At 39.2% G+C, this 23,595-nt stretch overlaps 1 protein-coding gene across 2 annotated transcripts in view; it reads left to right on the top strand.

Moving 5' to 3' along the window:
- The window catches only part of PRELID2 (PRELI domain containing 2), a 62,316-nt gene that overhangs the window by 2,303 nt on the left and 36,418 nt on the right, over positions 1–23,595 (top strand). For both annotated transcript variants that reach the window (XM_081035485.1, XM_081035486.1), the window contains exons 2-4: positions 7,887–7,944; positions 9,888–9,961; positions 11,498–11,658. In XM_081035485.1, coding sequence (XP_080891611.1) covers positions 7,887–7,944; positions 9,888–9,961; positions 11,498–11,658 — 293 coding nt within the window. The remainder of the gene's footprint in view (positions 1–7,886; positions 7,945–9,887; positions 9,962–11,497; positions 11,659–23,595) is intronic.

Raw genomic sequence — 23,595 nt, 5'->3', positions numbered from 1 at the left:
CACATAATTTCAATTGATGATGTGTATTTACACAGGGAAAGTTCATGGTGCTGTGACTGAATATAGCAGGGAGGCCGGCTAACGTCCGGGAGGGTGGCCATTTGGAAAGGTTTCCTCGAAATAGTGGTGTTTGTGAAATGATGGCTGAAGCATGAATAGGAGTTTCCTAGGCAAGAAGGGAGAAGGAAGTGCTTTCATACATTATCATGTTTACTTCTCCCGGCAGCTTTAGGAAGTAAAGACTGACTTCCACTTCATCGTCTGGAGAAACTGAGGTTCAGAGAAGGTGAAGCAACTGTTGTTCCAAATTCCCACAGCTAGCAGGTGGGAGAGTCAGGATTTCAACACATCTGAATCCGGAGCCCACACCTATTCACCAGGCTGTGCTGTCCTTCACAGAATAGGAACTCAGATGATTACAGTCATCCCTCTGGAGGGGGATTGGTTTCAGGACCCCTCACCTTGGATGTGAAAATCCTGGGTTGCTCAAGTTCCTTATATAAAATGCCGTGGTATTTGCATACAACCTATATTTGCATATAAGCCACAGCAGCAGATGCCTACAAGTCATTTCATTCACATGGATTCAGCATCGTGTGTGGCAAATTCGAGTGGTGCTTATTGGAACTTTCTGGGGATTTCATTTTTTTCCTAATATTTTCAATCCATGGTTGGTTGGATCCAGAGGACTGATTGTATTGAGGGAATAAAATGTTTCACAATCAACTTTGCTGTGCTCTTCATCCAATCTCAATTTCCCTTTTGTCCAGTCTTCTCTCAGGGTTATTCATTTGGCTAGACTTATTGTGCCTGGCATAAGGGCATAGCTTTGCTGTGTGACAGGGAGAGAAAATACAGTGTTTCAGCTATCTATTGCTGTGTAACAAATCACCCCGGGGATTTAGTGGCTTATACCAATGACAAAATTTTAATGCTCACAATTCTGTGGTTGACTTTTTATGTGCCGTGTGTTATAAACTGAGGTCACCTATATACCTGCATTTAGGTAGGATCTGGAAGAATTCTTAAAGATACTTAGTAAAGTGCCTGGCACATAGTAAAAAAAAGACTGAGGAGGACATTTTGGAAGCTAGGGATAGGGAAAGGGGATGAGAACATTTATAGAAAAGGCGTAGTGATGGGACAGTGCTAACACTATGGATGACACTACACTTCCATGTTTCCTTTTCAAAACCAGCCTCCACAGATCCCTGGGAGGGGCTATGTGACTATTTCTAAGATATCAACAAATCCATGTGCTGTGAGAATTTTTGTCTTACTTTATTTAAAGCCATGAGCTGGAAGTCAGTAGACCTGGATTCCAGTCATTGTGCTCTTTCCATTAATACTATGAAACCTAAAACTTACGGGTGGTTTTGGGGAACCATTTTAACCAGCCTATGCTTGTTAGAACTTGTGTGAATTAGAAAGAGGCATCATCTTGGAATTCTAGTCCATAAGCTCACAGTAAATGGGGCTAGTGGAAAGTAAATGGGGCTGTTTATGCAAATTAGAAAAAGTTGCTCTTTCCTCTAGCTGCCTGTAGCTCTGTGCCCACTGGCTTCTCTTGATTGGAAGCTCTTGTGCAGTGAGCAACCTGCACAACTGTATAAGACAACCCGACTGTCTTAATTTCTCATCTGTGAATGCCATGTACCCCACCTATCTCCCAGGATTGTTGTGAAGATCAAATGTGTAACAATTCGACAAGTATAAGCTTTTTATAAGCCTGAACTAGTAAGAATGATCTTTTTGGCAAGATACACTTTTATGTTTCTTCTAGTCTTTATGTAGGTTTTTGAAAGGAAAGCACTTGGCAGAAGGGACGATCATATGAGGATCTCTGGGAAGTATTTAATGTGATTTTGCACAATGGTATGTTTGAAGCCTCTCCAGCACTGAGGGAGTTCTATTTTAAATAGAGTCTACTGATCTATGGCTTTCGGTATGTTAGGACTTGCCTTCCAAGTTATAATAATCTACTATTTTTAAAACCTGAGAAATGTTGCTCTTCTTACACCTGCCTGTTGGATACCACAGGCAGAATATTAGCTACATGCTTTCAAAGCTAAGTGGCAGTTTGAAAACAAACACTACAACACTCTTTGTTCATGGAATATGTACAGTGTTTCTCAATGAACTCTTCCTGGGGGAATACTGTGAAATCCAAAATGGTTTATTCATCGGATGCTAAATCGTACTTTCCATGAATTACAGTGTCAGTGCACTTGACAGTGGATTTTGTTTTCTTTATTTGTCTGACAAAGAGAACACAAAGTTGCGTAGATGAGTGGAGCAGTTTAGAAGCTCACTCCTCTCTGGAAGCAAACATGAGTTGGTGTAATGGGCTTGTCTTTCTTAAGAAGTCTTCAAAGATTTCTTAAATTTCGCCTACCTGAAACTTAAAGTCATTAAAAAGGACCCAGAGAGCCGTTGTGTTGATTGGGTTTTCTTGTTTATTCTCAAATGAGGCCAGAGGATTTATAGTTTTTCTTTCCATAGAGTTGTTCAGGTTGGTTTTTCTTTTTATGCTATAGGCAAAAGAGTCATTGTGAATAGAGCGTAAGCTTCATAGACAGAGATTTTGTCATTTGTTCCTGATGTAGCCCAAGTACCCAAAGAGATATTGGAACATAGTAGATACTCAACAGATCACTGTTGAATGAATGAATGAAATACACTCTTCTGTAATTTCAGACTGAAACAGTGTGGGGTTCAGTAACATGTCTTTACTTTGGGTATTGTCATAAAATGGACAGAGTAAAATAATTGTTTTGCTTCAACCCAGTGGCCTCGGGTATTATTTATTCTAGCCAGGAGCCTGGTGTGATGAACAAAATGATTTGAGTGTTTACCCTTAAACTCATAAACGAGATTTATGAATGACTATTTCCATTTAGAGTAGAAAGTTGATTGGGTAATTAATAACATTTCCCTTTCTGATCCTATTATTTCTTCCCCTTTACAAATCTGACGTTTACATGTCTGGAACATATGTCCCTGCAGAGATCCTGAAATATTTGGGGTGAACCCACAGTTCCAAAATAAATGATTTGACATATGACAAGGGCTATTTTTCTTTTGGCTCATACTGTAATAATGTTTCTTCACTTTTATCTTCCTGTCCTCAATTTCACTAGAAGATTAGGCACGGACTGAAGGAGGATGGTACAGACGTGAAGAAATGGGCTCTGACATCAGATGGGGGGGAGGCGGACAGAGTGCTTCTAGCTACCTTGTTTACCCGAAAATAAGACCTAGTTGGACAATCAGTTCTAATGCGTCTTTTGGAGCAAAAATTAATATAAGATCCGGTCTTATATTATATTATACACAACCGTATAGTATAGTAAAATAAGACTGGGTCTTATCTTAATTTTTGCTCCAAAAGACACATTAGAGCTAATTGTCCGGCTAGGTCTTATTTTCGGTGAAACACAGTATGTGAGTTTAGGCAAGTCAGTTCATTTTTTTATGCCTCTATTTACAAAATAATAATAACTATCCTCTAGAGTTGTTGGGGGAAATAAATTGAGTGACACACATAGTTGCATATAATATCCATGTCTTAGTGTTGGCATATAGTAGGTGCTTTACAAGGACTTGTTAAAAATCATAATAGTAATATAATAATGGTTTATTACATTTATTCCATGCACCTGAAAATCAAAAGCCAAGAGAAGTAGTCTGCAGAAATCTTTACTAACCTGGAGTAATAAAGGGGGAAGTGAGTGTGAATAAAGGTGCATATTTGAATTATGACTTATTTTACAAGTGTTATTTAAATAACATTGGTAACTTACATGTACATGTTTGGAAGAAGCCAGACTTGTAAGGATTCCCTTAATGCTTATAAAGCAGATAGGTTACTATACCAGACTTATTTTAGTTCCTCTTTGCTGGACTAATCATACAGCCACTTCCTTGTACTCTCTTGGATTGTGCTATTTGGAAGTTGGTAAACAATGACTCCTATGAAGGTCATTGAGTCTTTCTCTGGGGTGGGGGTGGAGTGCGGTTGGGGAGTATGTTATAAAAGACAGACATTGACTTTTGAGCTTTTTGGAAAGTTGATATTTTAATAACTCCTAACTCTCTCAAGAGTAGGCTTTATGAAAGCTTATATATATTTTTCTCCTGTATATACGAAAGGTGAAAACCATATCTTCATGAAGCTCCTCCCACAATGTGTTGAATGTTACCCTGATAATTAGATGGGCTCAGTTTCTTGGCCTCTCATTTTCTATAACCATGTCTTTGTTTTCATGTATATTTTGTTTTTTACCCACTTTTTTTTTTTTTGTAGTTTTTGGCCTCTTACCTTTTAATATATAAAAAATAAATGAAAGCAAGATATATGAGAATGTAGGAGAGTCTACTACAGTCTATTCTTGTTAGACTGTTTCATACATATAATATATACAGTGATCATTTGCAGTAGTTCTGTATCTTGGGGAAAGGGAAAGGAGTTAGTTTATACATTCTGTGATGAAAGTAAAAATCATAAGTTCTAAATTAAGTCAAATAAACCTTAAGAAAAATCCATAAGTCACCCAGAAAAGATGGCAAGGGTGAGGAACATGTACCCAGCCTGTGAAGTAATTCTTCTGCCACTGTCGTTGTGACCCAGTGAGTCAAGCCCAAGGACGGCAAAGGGTTTTGGAAGGTAGGTATCTGGGTCATCAGAGCACTTTGCTTCCAGGAGAGTCTCTAGTGTGGCGTGGGGGCTGGAAAATCCCAGTGTGACCCTGCTTGTGTGCAGGCTTTATGCCATCGTATTTTAAACACAAAAAGATTCCTTATCTTAATCATTACTAGGTTTACTGCTACCTGTCACGCAGCAACCTTCATGGGCACAGTAGGTGCTCACTGAGTCTTTCATGGGCTTGATCCTGACCTAGCTTCATCAGTTCCACTGTCAGACTGTTTGAAAAGATGTCCAGAAAAGTCTGGTCACCTGCTTTCTGTCTTCTCAAATTGGCATTACTGGTGGTGACCCTCTCTGAGCAGTCTTCCCTCCCTCCACCCCTTATTATCTGACTTCAGATGAAGTTTTGCGAATTAAATCGTAAATATTTGTTACAAGATGGTGTCAGATCATTTCAAGTAATGCCAGGTAGGGGGAGCCTCAACACAATAAATCCTTAATTTAAAAAAGTTCAAACATTTGCCTTTTATGTCATGGTATTTAGCTATCATAAATAAACCTGTAATTTTCCCATTCTCATGGAAGCGAGGCTCATGTCTATCCATCTCCATAAGTAGTTGCATAGGAAAATGACTTGAATCTTGCAGATGATTTTACTAGAGTGAATAGTTCAGGATTGTCTTGTGTTTGGCTAATAGAACTTCCATTTTACTTTTGGTATTTACAAGCATTGTCTGGTGGGTGATCCCGAAGTATTTTACAATGGCTCTTCTCCACAACTTCTCATCCCCCTGTTATTCTTTAGTCTGTGTGTGTGTATGTATGTATGTATGTATGTAGATATATATAGAAAGTTTCCTCAACTAACAGGTGAACTAAGAGGCTACAATTTTGTTTGTTTCATGACTGTGTCTCAGTGCCTGGAACGGTGCCTGATAATTGTAGGTACTCAAAAAAATTTTGAATGAAGAATAGAGTTTTTCACTATTATTTAAACTGATTTAATAAACCCTTTGATTTAATAAACAAATATAGTTATGTGAAAGTGCGAAGTTTCTGAGCTTATATATACTCTTTAGGAATTTCACTGATAGTGAAGTAATCAGAACTGGGAAACTTGGATCACTGTCTGTCTCTGGTCATTACATATCCAAGTTCTTTCATAATTCAGTTCAGTAATCTTACAACTTACACTGTATTTACAATACTCCGTCAGGATGTATTGATGAATATAAAATAAGCAAACTAGGGCTGTAGTGAAGGAAATGCTTTCATTTTACCTTAGTGTAAAAGTTCTAGTACACACACACACACACACACACACACACACACACACACACAGTTCAGGGCATCTGTGTGAGTCTTGAGTATTTCCTTTGCTTCAAGGGTGCTGTGTAAGTGATGCCCCTTGCTGAGGAACAGAATAGCTCAACCTGAACATCTGTCATGGACATCATCTTCATGAAATACTGAAGGCTAAACTGCAAGAAAGCAGTCGTTATGTTGAACATTTCTTTCTGGAGCAAAAAGGAATGAATGAATGCCTACTTAGAAAGCCATGTTTTTGATTAGTTAGCAAGATTGCAGTTGCCAGGGTGGCCGTGTGAATGACAGTTTATGGGGGCGTGATGAGGTGTTGAGCTGCTGAGGACTAAGCTTGGTCTTTACAGAGTGGTCCCCTAACGAAATAAGGTTTATTCTCCAAATTGATCGCTGAGGTCAACGAGGTTTATCTTCCAAATCCTTCATTCATTCAACGGGTACGTGTTGAGTGGCCACTGTGTGTCAGACACTGTGCTAGGGGGTAGAGATACAGGAGTGACTGAAATAGACAATGTTCTTTCTCTCATAGAGCCTGTGTTCTAATCCATTGTCTTTTGGGGCCACAGATATCTATAAGAATGTGTGAAAGTGAAGGACCCATTTCCCTGAAATTCAGTCAGTTGGTCAGTCAGCCAACCTCTTACACACACACACGTGCACACACATGCACACAACTGTGTGGGGTCGGCAGGTCCACACTCGATGACTTTTATATACCGTTTCCTGGGGTTCAGAAGACTTAGAGCTCAAGTTTGCCAAATAGGGGCCCCTCTTTTCCCCCTCAGCCTCTTCACTGCTCTCACCTCTCCCTTAGCACCGTATGATGTTTTGGATAAGACTGCCTGTAATTTTTTCAGATTTGATCTCATGACGAAGCAGTGAACCTCTGAGAAAGCGCCCAGGGAGCGCTCCGCGGGCCTGGGTCAGCAGCCACCCTGTCCTGTGGCTTTGAGGAGGTCACTTCTGCTCGCTTAGTCTCTCTTTTTGCATCTGAGCAACGGAAAGGGTTGAATTTGCGTAACTCGGAGGTGATTTGAGCATAGGTTAGGTGTACAGGCTTTGAAAGCAACAGAGTATCTGTGGGTAAATCATCCTCTCGGCGCTCCTTAGCTGGGTGATTTTGAGCAAATGACTCACTTCATCTGAGCCTTATTTCTCACAGGTGAAATGGAAAAAAAAAACACCCAGTATGTAGCTCATGGAATCGTTCTTAGAATTAAACTGAAATAAAGTATGTAAATTGCCTAGGACAAAAAACGGTAGCTATTATCAGCCTTGTTTCATCCAAATTGTCTTTCAGGGGAATTTAATCAATAAAGTATTTCTCGAGTACCTGGCATAGACTGCTTCTGTGATTATACTCCTGTGATGCTAACTGAGCCAGCAGGCAATGGTGTGGGATAATAGTGAAGGCATTCACTCTGTATTAGGCTGGTTTGATTTCCTGGCTCTACCACTAACTAGCTGGGAAACTAAGCTCTCTGACCTTTCTTCAGTTTCATTTCTGAAAGATGGGATAATATCACATAACCCGGTCACAACAGAGAGGCTGGTAGGAGATTTAAACAAGATTGTGCAAATAAAGCGTTTTACCACAAAAAACACTGTTGATTTTAATAAGGCTGGTTCAATATTAATAGTATTATATATTAATTCGTGTAACCTAACCTCCCCCTCTGCACCGAGTGTTAGGTTGGGTCTAAAGACCTTTCCCCCTAGATTTCAATCAGGTCTGACTGATGGTAGCATCTCACTTATCTAGGCTGATGCATAAAATTAAGACCCTTGATGGAAAACTGGCCTTAGGTGTTGCTTGGGAGATATTTACTGCTCCTGCAAATAACTGTGGTAACCATGAAATACATCACTTTGGTAAAAGATGGATGGTAATTATTCTTTATGTGTTTTCTTTTAGTATCCCAACCCCATGGATAAAAATGTCATCTGTGTAAAAACTGTGGAGGAAAAAAGAGGTAAGTTCTCTGAATATACCTTACTTCAGTGATGGTCATCAAGTGATACTAATTTTTGTAAAGATGATGTGTGGTTGTGTGTGTGTGGCCTAGTATGTTTTAAACAGAATTGAAGCCTTGCCTAATATGCTCTTTTTACTTTCTCAGTTAATAATTGATGACAATTGTAACAGCTAACATTTTGGAGCACTTAATATGTACTAGGAACTTTTTCTTTTATTAATTAGTTTAATCTTCAGAGCAATGTATGGGGTAGGTATTATTATGCCTATTTAATGAATGAAGAAACGAAGGCACAGAGAGGTTAAATAACTTACCCAAGGTTACATGGCTATCTCCCTATAATATATTTGTATATAATTTTATAGATGGCAAAAAAGATGTGATTAATAGCATGTCTGTGAGATGTGACCTCAAAGTGATTAGATTATGGAGTCATAACTATACTTAATATGGTTCAGTGTTGACTAGAGAAGAGGTTGGCAAATTATGCTTGTGTTGCCTCTTGTTGTAAATAAAGTTTTATTGACACACAGCAATGCCCATTTGTGTATATATTATCTATGGCGGCCTCCTTGTGACAACTGCAGAGTTGAGTTGTTGCAGCAGAGACTGTATGGCTCACAAAACCTAAAATATTTGCCATCTGGCTCTTTACAGAAAATGTTTACTGACCCCTGGAGTAGAACATAGGAGTCCTCACTGTTCTCTGTTATTCACATCTCCTGGGGAAGCATTTTCACTGTCCGCATTTGAACTTGAGAACTGGGCAATGCGGGAAGCTGTAATGATGCACATAATCAATGTATGAGCATTCAGAGACACCCAGGCCCAGGTCTAACATGTTCGTGAGCCTTCTGAGTAAGCGTATGTGGTGCGACTGTTTACGTGACTCTGAGGCCTTCTCTGTGCTTGGTGAGCACGAAACTGTCTTGCTTGTGAGGATACTTTTTTTTGCATTGCCATAACTCTATAAAAATATTTAAGAACACATTTTCTCATATACCTGCCCTTGGTGTGGGAGAAACTTGTCATTGGTCAGCAGAGAAATCTGATTTCGAGTCTTTATTTTGTTGCTATCTGTATGACCTAACTTATTGGAGGCTCCGTTTTTTTCATCTGTTAAATGGGAAAATAATAATCGTGCTTTTAGGTTGTTGCGAGGATGAAAAGGGAGAACAATGTGAGCATTCCCAAGTGGTATAGGAACATTAATTATGCTTTCTGCCATTGACAGGGCATCTTTGCCCTCAGCAGGGGCTAATCCATTTTAAGTATGTGTGCTGTAAACACTGGAGGAAATACCCGAAGGAATGCCAGTGGACAAAGGAGACAAACCAGTTTCTCTCCCTGTCAACAGCTTCTGAACATTTAGGGTGTTTGCACCAAGGTTCAGGGCTCCTGTCGCCAGAGCTCTGAGAAACCTTGCAGCAAGAGCATGGCTGAGTCCACAGGGAGTCTGCCCCCCTATGAAAGAAGAATGTGCCTAATATAATTAATTATAGGTTTAAATTCTGTAGCCAGGAATCTGTGCTTGAAAACATGTTTGGTGGCAGAAGGTGGCAGAATCAGATTCTCCATTTTTTGTTGTTGTTAAAACATTCTCTGTGTTGGGGTTGAATAGGAGGCTGGTGGCCCTTGTCATTGCAGTGTTGACATTGATAGTCCATAGCAGTGAACAATTTGTGATTCTTTTATCCTTGACTTTACAATGTGAAGTGTGAGTAGTTTTTTTTACCCTTATTCCTTGATCACAGATAAGTACATTTGGAGTGATTCGCCCCCAGAAAAGTGGTCAGAGACACGAAGTTTTGAGTTAAACATCTTCTCTAGGAAATCTACATATAGAAAATTGAGATTGCCATTAACAGTGTTATTGACTTTTAAGACATGAGTACATTTTCTTAAATTCGTTCTTGAGTTTAAAAATTTTCTGTTTCTAGATGTGTCAACAGGGATCATCTATAGAAAGAGGATTGCGATCTGTCAGAATGTGGTTCCGGAAATTTTAAGGAAGGTAAATTTATTTCAAAATTAAGCTTTGGTGTAACATTGGGTAATTTCCAAATGGCCATGAAAAGGACATATTCCAGTGTAAAGGAGTGTTAGAACTTTCCCAGTTCTCTACCTCATTGTCCTTCAGAGGAAGAAAGGTCTGTCCTACCCAACCTCAGTTTTGGCAGATGCCACCAGAGATAGTTTTTTCCTGTCTGTTTCTGTCTCTCTCTCTCGTGTGGAGGTTTCTTAGTGGACATAGAGATGGTCTACAATTATTTTAAAGAAACCTTGGACATTTTACCTGAAGTGACCACCTTTTCTAATGAGTCCGTGGTTAGATATGACCCTTAGATAACACTGATCAGAGGCAGGCCAATGGTAAATGTTTTGTCAGGTCTTTAGTCAGGAATATAAAAGCTTCCGTTTCTATTTCACTGTCAGAGAGAACAGTTATTTCAGCGAGTGTAATGTTCTCAGTGCTCTCTGTTAGTCTTGTTGTGTCTGTTTCTGTAAAGTAATAGCCTTGACGAAATCTTCATGATAGCAAATTGTTTTCTCTCTTTGAAATCCTTAAGCACACCAGTGATTGTTGGGGAAAAGGTAAGTGGACATTTTTAATCACACTGCTTGAACCGTAGAGAAATTAGTGCCAAGAACCCTTTTGTAAAATCGTTAGGAAATAAGAAGAGAGCATCTTGATGCTTACTTTGTGAAGTGTCTCAGGTGGTGGTTTCAACCCGGAAGTGATTCTGTGTATGATGTGGAACGCAGCTGGACTGCTGACTAGCTCGCAAATTCCACTGCCGTACGGTATATCGAAAAAACTGATGGCTTCTATTATTTCCTTATCGTGGATTAAAACTCTGTCACATTCTTTATTGGAAAGAAAGCTGATAGGACAACGAAAATGAATTTTCTTCTATTTTCCAGATGGTAAAATGTGTTGCAGTGTGTGCAGCGAATTATTATGGGTTTTTCCCACAAAGTGTGTACTCTGCCTTTGCCCTACATACACGCTTTGAATCTATTATTTAAAGAGGCATTCAACTTTGTGTTGTATCTCAATTCTTAAATAATTTAAGGACACTTCTGACTTGTACAATTCTGCCTTTGTAGTTTTCCATGTCTCTTCCACCTAGGAAAGCATACATTTCTAGGTATTGAGCAAAGTTTAAAATGAAGAAAATATTTTACTTGATATCGTCCTGCACGTGAGCCTATAAGTGGACCCAATTAGAATCTATCAATTTAAGAAGGCCATAACCAGCCCTAGAGGAGACACTGAGGAGACTGATAATTTGCTTAGTGTTTAGCAGTTAGGGAAATCAGGCCAGGAACTCTATAGCCTCCATAAATCTTTGCATGCCCTCACCAGCATTTGGTAAGGTCAGAGTATGTTTGATTATCAAGCAGTCATGGCCATTGGTGAGCTATCATCCGTATATTAGGATCACTTGTCCTCTTTGTTCTCCAAGACTGAAAACAGTTCTAAACACAATCCTTATGTAGTCTGTTCTTCCTCAATTGAGAAAGCCATTTTCCCTCTGTTGGACAGGTGAGCATTTTAAAGGTACCCAGTATCCAGTTAGAAGAGGAATCATGGCTCAATCCCCAAGAAAGAAACATGGCTATACGGAGTCACTGCCTTACGTGGACACAGTATGCGTCCATGAAGGAAGAGTCTGTCTTCCGTGAAAGTATGGAAAATCCAAACTGGTGAGATCACCTCTCCGTGTGTGTGTGTGTGTGTGTGTGTGTGTGTGTGTGTGCGTGTATGTGTGTGTATGAACAGGGTGGGTGCACAATGAGCACGTACCTTAAAGAGCACATACTTATAACCCGTGTGTGCAACTCACATAAATCACACATTATTGATTTTAAGTCACGTAAGTAATTAATGAATACATTTCCCTTTGGGAGAAAAGGGACAGCACTCATCTCGTTTCTGACCACCCTATCCAATCCTGGTGCCTCTTTGCCCTCTCCAGAGGCAATGTGTGCTATCAGTGTGCTGAGTATTTTTCCAGACCTTTAAGACATACCTTTAGGTACTTACATGTGTACTCAAAGAGCCTGTGTAGTATAGTTTTGTATATCTTTTTTATATCTATGCTTTCATTCTGTGTGAGTCATTGTGCATTTATCCTTTTCGCTTAATAGAATGTTTCTAAACTGAATGTATTGTATATACATATATATAATATAACTTATTCCTTTGAACTGTTGCATTGGCTTCAACCCTATGATTGTACTATATTATATTATTATACTGTGTTATCATATGTTACCATATACCTATGATTATACTATTTAGGTTTTTCCTTTATGACAGACATTCAGGTGGTTTCCAATTTCTTTTATTACAAACAGTACTGCAATATTTGTAAGGCATATGATCCTTGTAAATGTTCTGTGTGATTATTTCTCTAAAGAAGTTTTAATTCTCAGTTTTATCAAGGATATTATTTACATATAATAAAGTTTATTCTTTTTAGTGTACAGTTCTGAGTTTTGACAGACACATATACAGTTGCGTAATCACTGCCACAGTCAAGCTAGAGAACATTTAAGGTGTATTTTTAAAAGTTATATACTAAGACAGTTCAATGGAGGAAAGAATATTCTTTTCAACAAATGGTGCTGGCACAACTGGATATTCACCTCCAAAAGAAAGAAGTTGGACCCCTACCTCACACCAAATACAAAATTAACTCATAATGGATCAAAGACCTAAATGAAAGAGTTAAGACTATAAACTCTGAGGAGAAAACGTAAGTGATCTTGGATTAGGCAGTGGTTTCTTAGAAAGGACACCAAAAGCCCAAGCAGCAAAAGTAAAAATAGGTAAAATTGACTTCATCAAAATTAAAAACTTTTGTGATTCAAACGATGCTGTCAAGAAGATGAAAAGAGAATGGGAGAAAATATTTGCAAACCATATATCAGATAAGGGTTTAGTATCTAGTCCTTTTAGAATATTTAGTTCCTTAGAATATATAAAGGACTGTTACAACTCAGTGATAAAAAGACAACCCAATAAAAAAATTGGCAAAGGATTTGAGATATTTCTCCCAAAAGATATACAGGTGGCCAATAAGCACATGAAAAAATGCCCAACATAATTTGTCGTTAGGAAAATACATATCAAAACCACAGTGAGGTACCACTTCAAACCTGCAAGGATGGCTATAATAAAAAAGACACAATAACAAGTGTTGGAGAGGATGTGGAGAAATCGGAACCCTCACACACTGCTGGCAGTGTAAATGGTACAGCTGCTTTGGAAAACAGTTTGTCCGTAACTCAAAGAGTCGAACATAGAGTTACCACTTGTCCCAGCAATTCTACATTGTATTGAAATATGTCCACATAAAAACTTGTACAGGAATGTTTATAGCACCCTTCATTACTAGGCACAATGTACAAACAGATGCCCATCAACTGATGAATATATAAACAAGTGTATTATATTTATACAATGGAATATTACTCAGCCATAAAAAGAAATGGAGTAATGGTTCATATTAAAACATGACTGAAACTTGAGAACATGACAACTGAAAGAAGCCAGTTACAAAAGGCTTCTTTTGTGTTCATATTACTGTACGAATCAGTTTTGTTCATATTGTTCATATTATTCATATTCATATTGTACTCATATTATTGTATGAGTCAGTTTATTTGAAACGTCCAGAATAGGCAAATCCATAGGTACAGAAAGTAGGTTGCTACTGTGGGCATGGAGGAAAAGAAGGGGGTGACTGCTAATGGGTGTGGAGTTTTCTTTTTGGGGTGTTGGAAATGTTTTGGAACTAATTTTGATGGTCACACACAGTTCTGTGACTATACTAAAACCACTGAATTGTGTACTTAAAAGGGTGAATTTTATGGTATGTGAATTATATCTCAATGAAAGAAAGATATATGGCTGCTTCTCAGGACATGCATATTTATAGTTTATACAAATTCTGTCAAATTGTCTTTCAATGTGTTAATACATTAATTTTCATTCTGATCAACATGAAAGTTCATTTCCCTATAATATTTCCAGCATTTAATACTAACAAACTTTAAAAAATTTTTGCCAGTATAGTGGGTGAGAAATGTTTAAGTCATTTGAGATAAGTTTAAAACAAAAGCAAAATGTAACAAGCACCAAATGTTAATAGTGGTTATTGCTGTGAACTATGATTTCAGAGGATAATTTACTGTGGTTTTTGATATTGTTTATATAGTTTGAATTTTTTGATGCATGTATCATTTTAGTGGAAATAGTAAGGCCCTCAAACCCAAATAACTAAAAATAAAAAATCTGGGCACCTGGACAAAAATAATTGGAGAATACCAGTAAGGAGGAATGCTGCACACTGTTTTTCTTCTTCGCATTACCTCTTCACAATGGTACTCATTGTCTTTCTTATGCTTTGGAAGTAATAGGAATTTACGACTGGCTATGAATACAGGGTGAGCCTCCCAAGAGCCAGGAACCAGGATCTGGAAAGCCAGCGGGAACTAGGGCAGCCTCATAGTCTCTTGTCTCTGTATACCTGGCTCATTTATCCAACAGTCTACAGATTTGCTTTGTCCACATAGCTGACCTGGCACCTGCCGATTTCTCTCATGTCCGACGCCTCACTAACCAGACTCTTGAGTTAGAATCCCACCTCTGCACTATAATTATATGCCCTTGCACGATTTACCTCACTTCTCTAAGCCTCAGTTTCCTTCTCAGTTTGATGGGGATAACATCCCTACCTCAGAGGGTTGTTGGGACCATTAAATGAGATAGTACATGCAGAGAGCTTAGAACAGTGCCTGCTCTTAGTGGTCAATAAATGTTAACGTTTTGTATCATTACCTTGATTGTGGTTATCAAAATCTTAACAATTCACATGATGCTGATCTTTAGCATGTTTTATTTTAATCTGCAAAACAGTGTTTGTAATTATTTACCATTACACTGCAGGAAGACGTTGCCTGTTGTGATTTTGAGTTCCGTCAGCACACCGTCTCTGGGGAGAAGCGCTCCTCCGTCAGACTCATGGGAGGAGGAACCCTTCTATTTTTAGATCCACAGTGAGATTTAAGCACTGCAGAGAATAGCATCCAGGGGTCAGTACAAGCCGTTGGCTTGGACTGAATTCCCCTGTGTTTTATGTGCTTTTCTTGGTTCGTGCTGTGAGTGTGGCTGTTGTGGACCCAGGGGTGTCCTGCACGGTGCTCTGAGGAACTGCCTCAGTTTCCCCAATCAGAGATGCCGGGCTAATGCATGGCTGTGCCTTCGGATACTTGGGCCAAATCAGAACATAGAAAAGTGAGTCTTAATCAGAAACAAAAATTAAAAGTCAGCCCTCGTGGGAATGTGCTTTATTTACTGTGTAGAGCAGAGCACAGGCATTTCGTTGGAAGTGGAGGATGGAGTATATTGTTTTAGAGTTCTCAGATGGAAAAGTCATGGTTTCTGCCCTCTGATACCTTGCATTCCAAGATAAGCTTATTAATTTCTTACTATTTTGTGTTTGCTTCTATTCTTTAAAGTATATTTGTTAGTTTTTGGTTCTTTTTTTTATTTTTATTGTATTATGTGGGAAAATAATTGATATGTATTTGATTTGTCTTCAGTAATGGACATTTACCTCATCTGAGTGATGGAATGCTAAAAGATAATCATCTTGGAAAGGTATTTTCTTGGGCTTTGCGTTTTCACCATAGCTGTGTGTGTTTTGGATAAGTAAAAATGTTTCTGTTATCTTGAAGCAAGTTATCACGATCAGTGGAGACTACCTCTGTTCATGATGTTGCAGAGCTGGGTCTTTTTGCTTTTGAGTACTGAGACCATTCTCCCATATTCATCAGTGAGCATCCTAATCGCCCATGTTGTCACCCCCCTTGTCTAAGAGTTTCAGCGTATCCACTGGTGCTTACAAACCTGATTTCTGAGATTTAAAAATGCTCAGCCTAGTGAAGTGTGTGTTAATAACATTGGATATTTTGGTTCAACATTTATAAAATATCAAAGAAATTCCCTCTGGGATATAATAAAAGAAAGCCAAAGTCAAACTTTACACACAGATTAAATTAATGGGATGAACAGCTGTTCCTAGTTCAATAAATTTTCCTTATTGTTGAAGTTACTTATATGAACACTGTTCATTCTAACAAATAAGCTATGTAATATTTTGAATTTTTTATTTTCCAGTTCCTGGATTAAAATATCCCAAGTCCTGAGTATTCATTTAGTGAATCACAAATAGTATAATTTGCATTTCAAAGGGCTAATTGTTGGGCATTTTTTCTTCTTGTATCCATTTTTCCTTGCTCCGAAGTCTTTTTTTTTTCTTCCAGGAGCAAATTTGACATTTTGGTGACTTCCATGTGTTTAGTTAGCACTTGCCTTTTTAGTTGAGCAGCTAGATTTGAAAGGCCCTGATAACCAATTAGTATCCTATGGTCCCAATGGCAAGCAAACATATAGCAGGCATCCCTTTTGGAACTCTGTTTTGTGCCAAGTTCCTGTGACCAGTTGATAATCTGGCTCTCCAGCAAACCGTAAATATAGATGAGGGCCCTCTTGAATTTATGCAAGAGAGAAATTATCAGTGGAAGGAAGGAATGAAGAAAGGAGGCTTGAATGGGATTAGTGTCAACATTGGGTGGCATTCTGCGCTCTTGAGGAGATGCTGGTTTAATTTTCTTTGTTTTCTTTTAGTTTCTTTCATCTGTAGAATAAAAAGTTTGGGTAATAAAAATTAAAATATTTTATCAACCAGGCCTGGGTATCATGAAGAACAACCGAAAGGCCTTGAGACAATAGACAGGATGCTGATGATGGTCTCCTGGGTCTAAGGATCTGCCTCCTCCCTCAGCTTGAGACTCGACACCTCGGAGCTTGATTGCCATCTTTCTAATCAAGATTAATATTGGTAGCTAATGAAAAAATAAAATTGACACGCTGAGTTCGGTTTTCTGGTTTGCGTTTACAGCTACATTTTGAGACGTTTTCTGTGCTGGAGGTGGAGGCAGCTCCGTGGAACATGCATGTGACCTCAAGAGGGTGGTAGCGTTCAGAGGAATTTATGTGATCTTTCCTAGCTCGTTGTTTGCTTCTCTCCTTTGCCCTGGGATGACTCAACAGCCTCTTATCTTAAGATAGGAACACCTTCCGATCCTCACAGTGGTCGAGTTTGGACACATCTTGCTCCGAGTATTCTTTATTATCATATTTAAAAATAATATTTCCTCTTTTTTCCCCTCTCACAAGTAGGTATTCCATGTTCATGGTAGAACAGTTACAGAGCACCTAGAAGGGAACCAGAATATGGTCGGATACCCTCTGCAGGTGTCTGCGCTTTCTAATCGGTGGCTCCAAAGGAAACCAGTACTGTGACCTTCGTCCTTAGAGATTAGTCCCGCCTGTGGTTCGTCTTCACACGGAATGGAGTCCTGCAGGACGTGCTCTGCTCTTTCCGTTTTCTTCTGCTCACCGTTCTGTCTGTGAGCATCTTCGTGTGCCTATCAGGAGTCTGCTCTTTTCCCATTGCTATGTAGCGTTCCACTGCCGGAGCACACTGCAGTTGCTGCAGTGTGTTTACTCATTCGGCAGGAAAATCATTTTTACAAACATGGAATCATGCTGTGCATGGTATTCTGATTTTTACACTCATTTATCATTACATTTGGGACTGTCTTTCCTTATTAAATGTGTCATTTTTTAAAGTGGTTTTTATGGCTGATCAGATGGATTCATTGGATAAACTCATTCCAGTGTGTTTTATTAATGCCCTAATGTGGGAGCATTTGCATGATTTCCCATTATTTGCTCTTATAAATAATGATACGATGAATATATTTAGAGGCTGGTCTAAGCCCTCATCTAAGATTGTTTGCTTAGGACACATTGTTAGAGGTCGATGTGATGGGTCCAAGGCCTTGCTTGTGTTTGAGGCATTTATTAGGTGTTGCTAAACTGACACATGCATTCCGAAGCGTCTCAGAACCCTCCGGGGCATGGCAGTGGGTAGTATTGTATAGATCAGGAACAGCTACATACGTAATGTGTAGGGCCCAGTGCAAAATGAAAATGCAGAGTCCCTTGTTCAAAAATGGTTAAGAATTTCAAAACAGTGACAGCAGAGCATTCAACTCAGTGTGTAGCCCTTCTGATAGCTGAGTCCTGTGCGATCACGTAGATCACACATGCTCGAAGCCAGCCCAGAGTGAGATGCTTGCATCGGTGGGCCCGATATCCCAAGGCAAACCTATTGGACCAGTTCACAAGCTGTTGTATATTTTGAACCTTCATGCCAGCCAGCTGGCATTGAACGGGCCCTTCTTTAGGTAGTAGGACTACGGGAAGGGACAGGGATCTGAGGTTAACTGTGGATTCAGATAGGGTCCCTACCACTCCTTTTTGGGAGACCTGAGCAAATTCACCTCTTTGAACCTCAGTTGTTTCATCTGTGAGCTTTTACTTTTAACCTCATAAAATTGCTGTGAGAGTTTAACTAACGCATATTTATAAAGGACTTAATACAATGCTTTACCACAGTAGGCTATTGATGATCAATTCTTAAATTCTATGTTTTAAGAGACTGAGCCACCCTGCCCTGTGATAAGTACCCACACTAGGCTGCTGCGCTCCTGAGATTTGATTATTCCTCAGTGTTACAGCATTTCCTGCTGCTGCTCATTGTTAATAATTTAGGCAGTAACCTGGGATGGGTTAAAACAGAGCAACTCAGAGGGAGAGAGGCCTAGGAGTGGAGGTTAGAGAGCCTGGCAGGGTGTTTGGTCTCACACAGCAACTCTGCAGATGAATAGTGTGTGTGTGACGTGATAGCAGCATGGGAGACAAAGCTGGAGACAAAGCTGGAGACGTGGGAGCCTTCTGGAGCTCCACGGGCTTTGAATGCCAGAGGAGAAGGGAGCGGCTCATTGCTAAGTGGTTTTTGGTGATCGAGTGCTACCTAGAAGTTAATGAGGTACAAAGGTTTTAGAGTTGCCTGGAGCTGTATTTGTACCGTGGCCAAAGTTTCAGACACTGTGCTTCTCTTTCTGTAAATGGGAAAAAGAATGGTGGTGGTAGGAGATAACATTATTATTACTACTATTATTATTACTGATATTAGTACCGTTACTATTTTTGAGGATGTTTGCATATTTTATTTATAATCAACATAATCGATACAAGCAATAACAAATGCAAGTGTGTATACTCATAATGATCTGCTTTCTGCTATTATTTCATTGGACTTGAGATTCCTTGATGAAGAGAATTCTGGATCTATGGTACAGGTTATTTCCCCACAAAATGATATGTAATTCTGTACAACCCTTGGGCACTCATGGAATGGTAAGGCAATGCAAACAAGGCATAAAATCCCTTCCAAGAATCCTGAAATTAAGTCATAAGATTTAATCTAGTGACATTCAGAAAGAATAGGGACCTCAATAGACGTTAAACTGCTTTTAATGATAAAAAATGATTTTCCTGATTCCCTTTATATCTAATTTAAACCTTGCAAATAGGAACTCTCAAAAGACTCATTTTACAGAGGGAACTGAAACATCACCCTTTTGAGAGCAGCTCCTCATGGCCACACCCACGTTCTTTCAACACCTCATGAGGCTGTCCCACCTCCTCCTCCTCATAGCTGTCACTTACAGATCATATGGTCACTTTCTTCATTCACTGGAGACTTGACCCTCTGCCTTCTCCTCCATTCCCAGTCCCATTTCATGCTGACTGGTGTTCATATTGTTGACTAACATTTATTGAGTTCTTACCCACATTACCTTCAGTACTTTACACGTATTACCTTATTCACCCTTGGAACAACCTATGAAATAGGTATTAACCCCATTTTACACAGGACACTGAGCTTCACAGAGCTTCGTGAACTTGCGTACCTGGGTAGGTCTTCATTCTGTGTTAGGAGATCCAAGTAATCTGACTCCAGGAATGTTATATGTGTGTATGTATATGTATATGCATATGTATATATATGCATATATATGCTATATAATGTATACATTATATATGTGTGTGTATATATATATATATACATATATATATAGTGTGTGTGTGTGTGTGTGTATGTGTGTGTGTGTGTGTGTGTACGTGTGAAGGCTGAAAACTGCAGCACTTGTTGAGAACTCTACATTGACTTGGTTCTCTGAGGGAGCACAGTTCCATAGATGGATAGATGGGTTTGGGAAGACGGGGTGGGCAAGACTCTGTACTCTGGTGTGGTGTGTACATCCCAGCTGGGCAGTCTCTGCAGTGGTGTTAGACCCAGGGAGTTGGCAAAGAGTGAGCTGACCCCCTCACCTGCAAACCCTGCCTTGCCTTTGGGGCACCCCTCTATGTGGTTATAGGAGAAATGTCGGAAACATCATGATGAGAATTAAGATGTCATCACAAGAATATTTGTGGAGACTTTTTCCTCAAAGACACTTTGATTAAATTCCCTTCATGGAAACAATTAGGCAAGATTTGCCCTACCTAACCAGTCAATAATGCGAGGATAGGATCTCATTAAGAGCTTTTGCTGTCCTGGAAACCGCTGTTTTGAGGATTCAGAGCTGGTGGCCATGTGCTCTGGGGAGTAGTTCCTGATTTCCTCTGAACTTTAAAATTTTCCCAAATCCAGAAGGAACCAAAAATTTAAATGACCCACTAGAAGACTGATGGTATCAGCTGCCATTCTCTTTCACAAAGGTGTTCTGAAATCTGTGTTGTGCATTCTCTGTGTTTCATTGTGATTCTGTGTTCCACAGTGGTGATTCCATTGTTTTCTGTGTTGAATTATGTAAGCTCTGTAGCCAAAGTGATAGATGTGACTCAGATACAGGCTCTTCGTGTGTGAATGAGCCTCCTCTTTTTACATAATTTTCCTGATAACTGTTGTGGTTTCTCACTCAGCCAGGTGAAGGCTGCCCCCTACAGGCTGCAGTAGGTGAAACTCCTGAGACATTTGGTTCCCTGGCAAAAGCATTGAGATGTACTCTAATTTTCTCCCCTTCTTTTGCTTCTTCCCTTCCTCTTCCCTACCCTCTGTCTTCCTCTCCATCCTTTCATTCCTAATGCATTATTGATTTCCTACCATGTGCTAGTCATTGCAACTGGAATTGATGCAATGAAGAAAAAAAATACAGGTACGACCATTCAGAAAAACATTTGGCATTATCTGTTCAAATTGTGCCTATCCTATGGCCCAGATATTTGATTGCTGGATACTCTAGAGATACTGGTGCACTCATGTACCTGTATGCATTATAAATAGTTTTATTACAGCAGTGTTGATAATAGCCCCAAACTGGATCTGTTCTAAATGTCTATCTTCAGTAGAGTGGATAAATTGGACTATTTTCACACAGTAGAACACTATGCAGCAACGAAAATGAACAAACAATAGCTACATGCAACAATATGGATGAATCTCGACTGACCACGTGGGCTTTATTCCCTGTGTCTTAGTAAACAGCCATTGATGAGACCTGTGTATGCTGCGAAAGCTGACTTTGGGCAGAGTGGATTATAGGGATTCCACACTGGAGACAAGGACCCCATTAGGAGGCAGTTGTGGTCCTGGAGAGAGAGAGAATGCTGTGCTAAACCCAGGCAGTAGCAATAATAAGGGAGAGAATGACACTGACTGTTGAAGGGATGTTAGAAATAAAATATACACAATCTGGTAATTGATTCCACATTTGGATTGATTGGAAAGGGAACCAAGTAATATGTTCTTGAGATTTCTAATCTCACAGCCTAGGAGGATGGCTGTGTCATTAACTGAGGTAGGAGCAGGACTAGAGTTTGAGATGGTAGATAATGAATCTGCGTGACAAGTTATGTGACCTTGGGCAAGTTATTTAACTTCTCTTTACCCCGGTTTTCTCAGTATAAGAGAGAAAAAAAATTGAGTAACAACCTTAGAAGATAATACACTCTCTGATACATAAGATACACTGTTCCTGCAGTTTTTTGAAGAGTAGGTGTGACCCAGAGAATATAACATCATAAATGTGATGCAGTCCTTCCTTTAGGCTTAACAGAAATAAAGGACAGGTGTAGGAATACTTGGATCATCTTTATGTCTCTTCAGTGAAACATGGAATACTTCAAACTTGGGCGTGGGAAAAAGTCTTAGGACAAAAGGCACAAAGAACTGAGGGTACATGGTGTGGGAAAAGGAAAGTCAAGAGGTGTTTAATGAGACTTGAAGTAAAGGGGAAATCAGAAGTTAGCATGTACCTTTGCTGAAAATGGTCCTTGGTAGTGCAGAACCTTTTATAAAGAATAACTTTATTTACATAACAATAATCCTCAGGGACTTATTAATATTTTTGGTGATTGCTAAGTAATACATATTTATTATAGAAAATTAGTAAAAAGAAGAACTAAGTAAATAAATAACAACTATAATTCTAATACCCCAGAGATCCTGTTGTTAATATTTCAGCTCCACCCACCCATCCATCCATCCATCCATCCATCCATCCATCCATCCATCCATCCATATTTTCTGTCTTTTTTTTTTTTTAAAGAGCTGAAGTTAAACTGTACGTTGATGTGTAACCTGCTGTGTTGTGCACAGGCTCTTACATGGGAGTTTATCTAGCATGAGGAATTTAGGTAGCTATGTGTAGTATGAAGAAAATATCTTTGTCAATGGGGAAATGAGTTATTTAGGGAAAATGCAACATGTTTTTCTCTGGCAGTCTTTTTTTTTTTTTTACTCCATGTTTTAATTTATTGGGGTGACAGTTAATAACATTATATCAGTTTCAAGTGTACAATTCTATAACACATAAGCAGTATGTTGTGTGCTCAAAAGCCCAAGTCTAGTCCCTTTCCGTCACCATATATTTGACCTCCTTTACTGTCTCCATCCTCTTCCCCACCTCCCTTTACCTCTGGTAATCACTGTAGTGTTGTCCATGTCTATGAGTTTGTTTGGTGTGTTCATTTGTTGCTTTTCGTTTTGTATTCCACATATGAGTAAAATCACATGGTTCTTGTCCTTTTTCATATGATTTATTTTGCTTGGCGCGATAATCTCAAGATCCATCCATGTTTTGCAAATGGCTGTATCTTATCCTTTCTTAAGGCTGAGTGCGTGTGCGAGCGCGCACGCGCGCGCACACACACACACACACACACACACACACACATCTTCCTTATCTAATCATCCACTGAAGGACACTTAGGTTGTTTCCATGTCTTGGCTATTGTGGATAATGCTGCAATGAACATCGAGGTACATATATCTTTACAGATAAATGTTCTCAGATTTTTGGGGTAGATAACCAGAAGAGGGATTGCTGGGTCGTATGGTAGCTTTATTCTTCATTTTTTGAAGAACCTCCAAACTGGTTTTCATAGTGGCTGTACAAATTTACATTCCCACCAGCAGTTTATAAGGGTTCCATTTTCTCCATAGCCTCTCTAACAATTGTTATTACTTTTCTTGTTGATAATAAACATTATAACAGGTGTGAGGTGGTATCTCATTGTGGGTTTGATTTGCATTTGCCTAATAGCTAGTAAAATTGAGCATCTTTTCGTACATCTCTTGGCCATCTGTATGTCTTGGGAAAAGTGTCTGTTGAGGTCCTTTGCCCTTTTTAAAAAACGATTTTTATTTAAAA

The sequence above is a fragment of the Rhinolophus hipposideros genome (assembly GCF_964194185.1).
Source record: "Rhinolophus hipposideros genome assembly, chromosome: 23".
Taxonomy (NCBI): Eukaryota; Metazoa; Chordata; class Mammalia; order Chiroptera; family Rhinolophidae; genus Rhinolophus; species Rhinolophus hipposideros.
The sequence above is the reverse complement of the archived record's forward strand: the minus strand, read 5'-3'. Positions and strand labels throughout refer to the sequence as shown.